The sequence below is a fragment of the Silurus aristotelis genome, assembly GCF_946808225.1.
Source record: "Silurus aristotelis genome assembly, chromosome: 23".
Lineage (NCBI taxonomy): Eukaryota > Metazoa > Chordata > Actinopteri > Siluriformes > Siluridae > Silurus > Silurus aristotelis.
This window is the reverse complement of record NC_139596.1, coordinates 16,164,324-16,174,670: the sequence shown is the minus strand read 5'-3', so window position 1 is coordinate 16,174,670 and position 10,347 is coordinate 16,164,324. Positions and strand designations below refer to the sequence as shown.

At 35.4% G+C, this 10,347-nt stretch overlaps 2 protein-coding genes across 3 annotated transcripts; both read left to right on the top strand.

The window, feature by feature from the left end:
* The first annotated feature begins 3,976 nt into the window (after positions 1 to 3,976).
* Positions 3,977 to 6,313, top strand: selenoe (selenoprotein e). Its single transcript, XM_083526718.1, has 4 exons — positions 3,977 to 4,198; positions 4,994 to 5,070; positions 5,359 to 5,437; positions 5,997 to 6,313. Exons 1-4 carry the CDS (start codon positions 4,082 to 4,084, stop codon positions 6,138 to 6,140), a joined length of 417 nt encoding a protein of 138 aa, XP_083382844.1. The 5' UTR covers positions 3,977 to 4,081; the 3' UTR covers positions 6,141 to 6,313.
* Positions 6,314 to 6,462: 149 nt separating this feature from the next.
* On the top strand, positions 6,463 to 9,214 carry LOC310718137 (transmembrane protein 17A). 2 transcript variants are annotated; one of them, XM_083526716.1, is made up of 4 exons: positions 6,463 to 6,815; positions 7,207 to 7,313; positions 8,546 to 8,581; positions 8,766 to 9,214. In XM_083526716.1, the coding sequence occupies exons 1-4, from the start codon at positions 6,686 to 6,688 to the stop codon at positions 9,072 to 9,074; spliced, it is 582 nt and encodes a 193-aa protein (XP_083382842.1). In that variant the 5' UTR covers positions 6,463 to 6,685; the 3' UTR covers positions 9,075 to 9,214. The 2 variants fall into 2 exon arrangements, with proteins under 2 accessions (XP_083382842.1, XP_083382841.1); XM_083526715.1 differs by having other exon boundaries at positions 8,546 to 8,659.
* Positions 9,215 to 10,347: the final 1,133 nt, after the last annotated feature.

The window sequence follows — 10,347 nt, the reverse complement described above, 5'->3', positions numbered from 1 at the left end:
ATGTGTGTGTGTGTGTGTGTGTGTGTGTGTGTGTGTGCGCTAGGATGTCCCACTGTTAAACCAGAAAAGGATAGACAGGATGAGCTTCCTAAACGTTCTGATTGATCGTAATCCAGGCGTGAGTCACTCAACAGGGATGAAGGGATGTTAGGAATCGGAGGTGTGAGACATCAGGAATGAATATCAGGAACATGAGAGGAACCTGCACAAGCCACATGTGAAACAATGTGAATTCATTTCACAGATGTGACTATAATTCTTGCATAAGACTGAAATGTTCCTGCTCATGCACACGGAGTCCTCTCATCTTTCCTCACACTTATTTATCTGTCTGTCTCTCTCTGTCTCTCTCTCTGTCTCGCTTTTCAGACTTTGGACAGAACCTCAGACAGTGATACAGAGAAAGAAAGAGAGAATGAAAGAGAGTAAGAAAGAGAGAGGACAGGACAGAAGAGGACAGTGAGAGATTGGTATAGTAGGAAAATGAGAAAGAAGAAGAGAAAAAAGAGTGTGATGGATAGAGTAAGGACAGGGGATGAAAGTGGTAGAGAGAGATAAGGAAGCAAGAAAGACAGGGAGTTTGTGAGGAAAAACAGGGAACTAGAAAATGGTAGAAAAGAGAAATATTTATAGAAATGTAGAGAGAGGCATGAACCTTGTGGAGGAAGGAAGGAGACTTAAGGGCAGCTGGAGGGATAAACAGAGAGGAAGAGAGAAGAATTAAAATTGAGGTAGACAAAGTGAAGAAGACGGAGAAGAAATAGCAACAAAATAGAGGAGGGATATAAATATAAAAAAATAATCGAGGGAGAGAGAAATAAAAGAGAAAGATTAGAGAGAAGTTGAAGGAGGGATAGTTTGTTGAGGAAGAGCATGAAACGGAGAAAGGTAGGAAGAAAAAAAGAGAAAGAAAGGCACAGAAGGAAAGAGAGACTGAGGGGGAGAAAGAGCTAAAATTAGAGGTAAAAACAAGAGATAATAAAGAGGAGGATAAGTTCGAGAAAAAGGTTCAGAAGCCAATATAAAGAGAGAGAGAGAGAGAGAGAGAGAGAGAGAGAGAGAGAGAGAGAGAGAGAGAGAGAGAGAACAAATAAGGAGTGACATGAGATGAGCACGGAGGAAAAAATGGAAGCTGAAGGAGGAGGCAGTGGAGAGATAAATATTAAATAGGAATAGTATGGTATGGTATACATGGTATAGTAAACTTACATTCAGCATTCCTTAGGACAGTGGTTTCCTTTTACTTCTTATCTGTGTGTAACAGGAAACACAGCGCCATCTGCTGGCTGTATAATAGTAACGCACCTCAGGTAAACGTAACCTCAGTGTTGATTGTACTTAAATAAAACCTATAAAATACATACAATGATCTTAGTTTGTTTAATTCAAACAAATTACTCTCTACAGCTACAATACTTACTTTTTTAAATTTCCATTCCAGCTGATAATGTTATAGAAAATCTATGATGTCCATTTATAATATAATATAATATATAATAGAATATATAATTTAAAATAGAATATAATATACTATAATATAATATAATATTATATTATATTATATTATATTTTATTATATTATATTATTTTTTATTATATTATATCTTTTATTACGTCAAAATGCACAAGAGGGTATGAGGGTTCCATTCTTCTGCAATTTTTTTTGTTGTTATTTATTGTAGTAAAATTTTTATCACAATCACTGACTTACATTTCAACATATTTTTTGTACAAAAATATGTAATAAATTATTCCCAATACTCTATTCTTATCATTTTTTAGTGTTATACTCAGCAGCAACTGTGCACCTGAGAGAAAGTCACGGTTAGAGATTCTATCCAAATCAGAATTTACCCGTTACATAAAATATTGCTGTAAAACCAACAGAAATGAAAAGCGCTGGCTCTTGGTAAATTCAAATCCATGTTACTTAAAGCTGTTGATTTGACCAATTATATCCATCAACAAGGCGTCGAGTCACGTCAGAATTTTCACGTACTTTGTATAGACAGATGGTTCCTATAGCTGTGGCATCATAATGATAGTATTAAGAGGTAGATTGGTTGAGGTAGGACACCACTGTAGGTGTGAAATGCATGGCCTGCCACTGCTTTAAAGAGTGAGAAGTTGAGTTCTGTTGCTTTTCCCAAACGTAAGTAGTAAATGGGAACAAAAAAAAACATTGAAGTAAATAATCTACAGAATTCTAATTTTTTTGTTGGCCTCCGAAGTCCTGCTTTTTATTAATGTCAAGTGTATTGAACTTAATACATAAACCAAATACGACGGAGGTCTTTTTCAAACCTTGTATATTAAAATGTCTCCTTCTGTACCACCAGAAATCTCCATTAAAGCCTAGCTTTTTGCATTCCAGTTGCATTCTGATGTTTGTTTAGCCCTTTGTGTGTTTCACATCAGTCTCTGTTAAAACAACACCACTGAACAAAATACTTAAAAAAAAAAAATCCTCATGCTCTGACAGAGACGTGTAAATTCACTGAACTGTAAACAGTCTCGGGTTTTGGGGGTCATGACTGCTGACTTATTCAAAAGCAGTACCACTACTGAAAGAATTATGAGCTTCATTGAGTGAGTTATGAGCAGCGTTTATTTCTGTTGCAGTACATTAACATGTTACAGTCAGTGTTGTGTGATAAAGACTTGCTGGGCTGTGGGAAACTCTGATAAAACTTCAGGTGCACTTTTACACCAGAAACTGTTGAACTGAAAAGGTTGGTAGACTCGTACATTTAATTATATATAGGATTTAAAACTGAAAAAAGTACAAATATCTTGAATGTAGTACAGTTTATCTAGTATTTCTTATAAGATTAATATGTTTGGTATAGTAAAACTATTGACAGAAATGAATATCAATATCAGTATATAATATGCAATATGTAATATATAAATAACAGTTGATTTGTAAGGTTTTATTTACTAAAATACAAATTGAACACAACGGCCTCTTCCACATGCCAGAATGAAACAAAGATCAAACAAGTCGGTCAAAAAAAAAAACAACAACGTAGAAAACAATCTTTCTAAAAGGAATCTTCAATTAACAAATAAAATGACATTATTATATATTATTATATTGTATGGGGTGGACAGGTGTCTTTATGCAGCTAACGACCTCAAACAGGTGCATCTAATTTAGGATAATAAATGTAGTGGAGGTGGACATTTTAAAGGCAGACTAACAGGTCTTTGAGGGTCAGAATTCTAGCTGATAGACAGGTGTTCAAATACTTATTTGCAGCTGTATCATACAAATAAATAGTTTAAAAATCATACATTGTGATTTCTGGATTTTTTTTTTAGATTATGTCTCTCACAGTGGACATGCACCTACGATGACAACTTCAGACCCCTCCATGATTTCTAAGTGGGAGAACTTGCAAAATAGCAGGGTGTTCAAATACTTATTTTCCTGTATATATATATATATATATATATATATATATATATATATATATATATATATATATATATATATATGTGTGTGTGTGTGTGTGTGTGTGTGTGTGTGTGTGTGTGTGTGTGTGTGTGTGTGTGTATAAAGAGTTGTAACGCTACACATATTCGCATCAAAGTTTTTGGGTTCACGGCTTTCGGTTCGGTACACAAGTAGATGCAATCACTTTATGTGCGTAAAATAAAATATTTTCCCTCAGGAATGTTTTAAGTGGCGGACTGCAAATTTGTTTATTTTTCGCCTTGCACTTTGAGAGCATTTAAAAAAATATATTATTATTTATTATATTATTATAATACTTGACACATTTTTATATATATATCTCTCTCTTTATATATTATGGGCGTAACGGATATATATATATATATATATATATATATATATATATATATATATATATATATATATATATATATATATATATATATATATATATATATATATACACAGTATATATTTATGCAGTTTCTATATAAATTCACCAAAAGAGACATAACTCAAAAAAAGGACACTGAGCAAACCAATCCGTCTTTGCCACATGATTACAGTTATCAATGCACCTGTATTTCTCACAGACATTTTCCCTTACTGTGAGATTTCACCATGTGGTTCTCACTGCTGGTCCTCCTGGCTCTCTGTGCCACGGGAAAAACAGAGGAAAACACGACTCAGTCTCCGGCAGTAAAAGAAAAGCTCATCATTGCCAGAGGAAAACTATTTGTAAGTAGTTTTATAGAGAATTGGGACGGGTATGTGGGTTTGTTGTTAAATGATACCAGGCCTGAATATACTTTAGAAACAGTCCACAGTCAGAGGAGTTGTCTGTCCACCAATAAAAGTGGACGTTGGCTGTAGGTAGACAAAAAATGGACATTTAGATTTGGTTAAATTGAGTCTTGTACCAACAGTAGGAGTAGAGTGTATTATTTAAACAAATGTAATTAAAACTTCTATGAAGATGTTTTTCTAGACTTTGGAGTGATATTTGTTGAGATTTATTCAGCCACTAGGGTGGTAGTAAAGTCAGGTACTGATAGAGGTGAGGTGAAGAGACCTGGGGTACAGTCAGTGTTCACATTCATCTCAAAGTCATTCAATAGCGTTAAGGTCAGAGCTCTATAGCAGGTGATATTCCACTCCAACCTATGTATACTACAGTATATCTTCATGGAGCTGGTTTGGGTCTCCTAGGTCACGTGAATGGAAATTGAATGCTACCACATCCAAAGACTTTATAGACAATTGTGTTTTTTCAACATTTGCGGAAGAACCGTATACCTGGAAAAGTCAGGTGTCCTGATACTTTTGCTCATATAGTGTACATGTGCTTGTACATGGTATAACAATAATAATAATACAAATAATGACAATTTGTGTAACACTGTAAACTCTCACATCTTAATCTAGTGGCTTCTGCAATTTCGCAGAATGCAAATACACAAGTAAAAGAAACACAATAGCTGTATATATAATATAATATCTGTCTGCTAATGCCATGTTTTTTTCTCCTCCAAGGCTCCAAGCGTGGTGGGATGATCCATAAAGAAGATGCCTGAGCTCTACAAGTTCCTCATGGAGCACTGGGCACTCTAGTATCCTCACATATTACAAATATATTACACATTTTTGCACAGTCATACTGTATATTACTTATATACCATATTTTATTACTCACTTATGGTCAGATGCTAACTGAATTTCATTGGTTGTGTACATGCACTTTACACAATAACTAAGTTTAATCTAATTTAATCTAATATTAGCATGAATTAGCAGCAAAATGACTGTTCAGATAGACAGAATTTGTTTTTAAGCTTGACACATAAATGTGCAACTAAAGCATTATTACGTTGCTGTTTGCTTTAACCTGTGTGTCAAAGTCATAATCTAGAGTACGATTCGGGAGAAAACAAAAACCCACGTCTTATTTTCTACAATGAGAAGGATGAGGAGGTGAAGGTAAGATGCACACTATTTAAAATGTATACAGACAAATATTATGCAGACTTATAACGTTCCTATAGCATTGCAGTGCTACAATACACCAGGCAATTAAAACAATTGTGGTTCACATTTGGTTTTACTTTTGTACATGATAATAACTATGGGTATCAAATTAATGGTAGATAGTAAATAGTAACTGTGGTTGCCAAATTTCTGAATTAAATGGTTTTAATTTAGTATGTAATGGTGGCCATGGCTACCAAATTTTAAATCCTGAAAACTGAAAAATTTATTCTAAAGTAATTAATTGGAATTATGGCAACCAGACTCTTCATCTTAACAATCAAATGTTTTTTTCTGTGGTACATAACCATGATTACCATATTGTAAATCCTGAAGCTTTGATTTTTAACTTTGGGAATTTGACGCAACCGACTAGAATGCTGTTCTAATCTAATAGACTAACATCTAAACATTGTGCATCATCAGAAAAGTCTCACAAGTTAGCATGAACAAGCAATGAACTAGCATGAAAAATTATCAACTCTTTCAAGAAACGCATTATTTTCCACAGATTGTTCCAGTGAAGAAGATGAAGGCAGATGAAATCTGTGAGCTTCTGGACTCTCTTGGATTCTACAAGAAGTCACAGAAAGGCGAGGATATCCCTGAAGAATTTAAGAACTTCCCCCTGCATGCACAACGAGACGAACTTTGACCCCTTGTGGCCAATGACTGCAACTGCACCAAGCAAAATGATGATGCTTAGGACCTCAAGGCCTCACAATCAGGCCAGGTTCTGGGCTGAGAAAACTTTAGCTTGGTGCAGCAGCTGTTTGCAACCATTCACTTAAACATGATAAATTTCATAATAAATGCTTTTGAAATCTTTGTTTGTTGCACCAATCAATCATGGAGAAGTGTTCAATGCTATTACATAGCGGCTGAATGAAGCAGCATGAACATAGTCAGGGTAATGAGAAATTCTTGACAAGCCACTGACTCTGTCTGATCAAATGTCTCTAAACAAAGTGTCTAATGACCACAGTCTAGAATCTGGAAGGGTTATTGTTAGGCACCTGGTATATAGTTGGCACATTTATTCAGAATCCAGACGAGGCATATGCAGGACTAATGCTGATCCCCTGTCAAGGGGATTTAATCTGGTTAGCGTTTAGCCATCTGTCTCTAATCTCAGCCGACACAAGATAAAGCCTCAGAGGGCCGAAGTGCGGCATGGCTGAGTGCTCTTGTTAGGCCACCATGCCAGTGTTTTACACCCCAATACCCCAGAATCTGAGAGTGGGTCTGGCACATGCCAGTGGTGCCATATTCATCAACAATAAAACAAGAGATAGCGGTTACCCGGGGAAACACGGAGTAGAGAATGAAGGTGAGAGCTAACCCGAAGCTTAGATGTAAAAATTTACTTGTGGCTTTGTGTTGTGTAGTTTTACTGCTTTACTTTACAGTAAACATGTTTTAAAAAATCTGAATCTGTTTCTGTGGATCGACTCTTTTGGGTTTAAGGTATTTATGTTTACCAAATTCTAAATCTAAATTCTGAATTTCATATGTTGCATGTTAGTGAATTACAGTAACCATGAAGACTCTAATTTTACTATGGTAATTTTTTTCAATTAAATACAGAGTTTTATTATAGGTATGTTTTTTGTTTGGGTTGTAAGTTTGTAAAAGCAAAAGCCTGTCAGTGTGTTTTTTGCAGTTAGAATTTACATCCAAAGCATCAGACATCTTTAAAACTATCTCAAATACATTCATAGTTTACAGCAAGGCTTCAACTCACCTGCCTCTACAGATGTTTCTCTACTTCAATATGTTCTTCTTCCCTTTCTGGTCACTCTCCGAGATCGTCATGCTACACTTAAAGGTGTGTCTTAGTCTGTCAATTTTAGTTTTTCAAATATGTTTTGTCTCAGATAATATTTTGGAAATTCAGAAGATTCCATCTAAAGCATTGATTAATGAATTTTGAGACATTATGAACTTAGTAGGTCACAGCTACCATCAACCATTCCCCACCAGACCACCAGAGGGCGCTCTGACGCATTTCTTTTTTACACGTGTTTTTCCCCATTAATCATCCTAATTAATTTTTTTTTTTTAAGTAAATTTGGTCTAATCTAATCTATAATCTAATCTGCTTTAATCTTCTGCTTTTTTTAGTTCCTTGTTTTACTCATGTAAAGCATGGTAGCTACCTTGGTGGCTCTAGTTTGTGGGTAATTCCTGGTCTTAGTGCTGTTTCGTTAAAGATTTCTGCACTCAAATCCCTTGATTCCTGAACCTCTCTATAACATAGCGACCTGGGGTTTAAACTATCATTGGATACTACAACTAGCATTGAATTTAGCTGGACTGCTTGCTAATTAAAATATATATAAAAATATATAATTATGATTAAAATTCTTCCCATCAGCCTGTTTAATTTTAAAACTGTTTTTAATTTATGAATTGTGCTGAAGCATGGAACCACTGAGGTGACATGGTGGTTATTTTGCAGTGAATTGAAGCCACAAATGAATATGCTGGGACCATGAGTTAAGATTGTGAACAAGTAAAAATTGTCACGATCCGTTTCATTGCCACAAAGTACATAAAAAAAACTAATGGCAACCATAAACAATGAAATCAGATTGTTGTGGTGAGAGTTGCCAGTCACTTTTGCAATATTACACACTTGTAATGACACATTAAAGCATACTGGTGCCACTGGCATCACCTTAAGTGACTTCTCAAAGCAATTTTTTCCCACCAAATAATGAACTTCATCCCAACATGGGATTCCCAAAGCTAATTATATAGTACATTGGCTCAAATTGCACAATTTGTGGACACAACTTGGGTAATAATTATAATAATGAATGGTCATCCTGCCACATTTTTGTGATAATTATTGGTGATACTTCATTGCAAAATAGCCATTACATCACCCCAGTGGCTTCATTCTGGAGCTGTGAAGGTAATTTTGAAAAAAAAAAAAAAAGGTAGGAGAACTTTATAAATGACATTCGAACTGAATTATTACTTACTAATAATGGTTTTAAAGAAATGTATAGTAATTTGTGTAATAAAGTAATTATCTTGTTTTTATTTTTCCAGTTTACGCTCCTGCCTGGATACTACCAGTGTCTCATGGTGAGTGGAATCATGATAATTAGCATACTTGAGGTTCTGCGTGTGTACCTTGGATACATTGGGAACCTGAAAGAGAAGGTAATATGAGTATGATTAAGGTATAGTGTGCATGTGTGTGTGTGTGTGTGTGTGTGTGTGTGTGTGTGTGTGTTCTGATTTCTTCCTGCCTTTTTTCTTCTGTCAGGTCCCAGAGCTTGCTGCTTTCTGGCTGATCTCTCTAGCCTTCCAGCTACCCATCCTACTCTTCTTTCTGACGGATAAAGGCCTGATAATCCTCCCTCTAGAGCGAGCAGTGCACTCTCTGTACCTGGCCTTTATCCTGGGCGAGGTGTTTTCCTCATTCTTGGCTTTAAGGGTCATGGCACGAGAACTCACAATGCAGTTCCACCTCAGGCAGTTTGGGCATGTAGACACATCCACTATGTTTAGCTTTTCTTGTGGAAACAGGAGTGTGTTACCAGTTCCTATAGTCAGAGATGTCCAAGTACATTAATTAAACAGTACAATAATAGAAAAAAACCTGATTTCTAGAACAAATTATGTGGTACCATTAACTTATATAAGGCTTTTGCACATTCTTGATTTAGAGGTCCTACAGTAATGCCAAGATTGCTCAAAGGTTCAACGTAGGAGAACTTAGGAGAAATTTTTTTTATTTCAGTTCAATAATATATAATTGTATAATTGAAGTTTCTTCGTTATTCTATTTTAGGTTTCTTAGATAAGTGCATTCAGTATATTTCAGGTTTGAGACCTCTTTTGTGTTTTATGGCGTTGAGAAAGTGCAATTTGTTTTTTATTTACCTCAAGTTTGGATTGAATATATGTGATTGGGGGAACCAAAAACTAACCTGAAATTCTCACAAATATTCTGCAAAAGATTACAATTTGAGGTTCCACTGGTTACAGAGGTATAACTTGAGGTATAACTTGAGGTATAACTTGATTGAAATATTTATATTTGTCTAAAGTGATGTCTAAAAAGGTGCATTTGATATTAACCAGAGTGAAACATGATCTATTATAGGGTTCTTCAAATTTGCAGAGTTTTAATCGTTTACATTTCCAACATTTGTCAGATGCCCTTATCCGGAGTGTCTTCAGTGGGGTTAAGAGCCTTGCTCAGGGGCCCAGAAGGGGCATCTTAGTGTGGCTGAACCTGCAACATTTGGAGCAAAATTCAAATGCTTTAACCACTACCGCTATCACCTTCCCAGTCCATTCATTCCACCAAAATCACCTCCATTTAAAGTGCTAGTAATCCTGAAGCCCTTGGTTAGGTTCCTCAGGTGTTTGTTTCGGTTTGGAGCAAAAACTTTGCAGGACAGTGGACTATAAAGGGCCTTAATTTGAGAATTTGGGTCACCCTTCATTTTCACTCTGTGACTGTGACAAATGATTTCCAAGGAGTTTTTGAATATTAGATGCTTTGAGGTTTGTGATTTGGTTACAGAGCAACCCACAAATAGTAGGATTTGATCTATTTTTTATGTCCTGCCTTATATTTTAAGTTCCTGGTTTAAACATTGGGTGCCACTATTATGCAACCGGACCAGCTTCCCTTTACTTCTTTCCTCTTTTCAAGAAATCTTTAACATTGATCTTACTGAGGTTCTAAATAGACATAAAAATATCAAGGAAAAAAAGTAAGAAAGCACACAATTGGACACAGATTTAAATATCTACTGTAGGAATGAAGCAATGACAGAATTTAAGTAGTAAATGAAATCTATTATAAATTCTTGATGGAATATACACAATTTCCT

Coding starts and splice junctions, on each gene's coding strand:
- LOC310718137 (XM_083526715.1), top strand. CDS start 6,686: ATGCCAGTGTTTTACACCCCAATACCCCAGAATCTGAGAGTGGGTCTG. Junction 7,314..8,545: donor TCGTCATGCTACACTTAAAG/GTGTGTCTTAGT, acceptor TTATTTTTCCAG/TTTACGCTCCTGCCTGGATA. Junction 8,660..8,765: donor TTGGGAACCTGAAAGAGAAG/GTAATATGAGTA, acceptor TTCTTCTGTCAG/GTCCCAGAGCTTGCTGCTTT.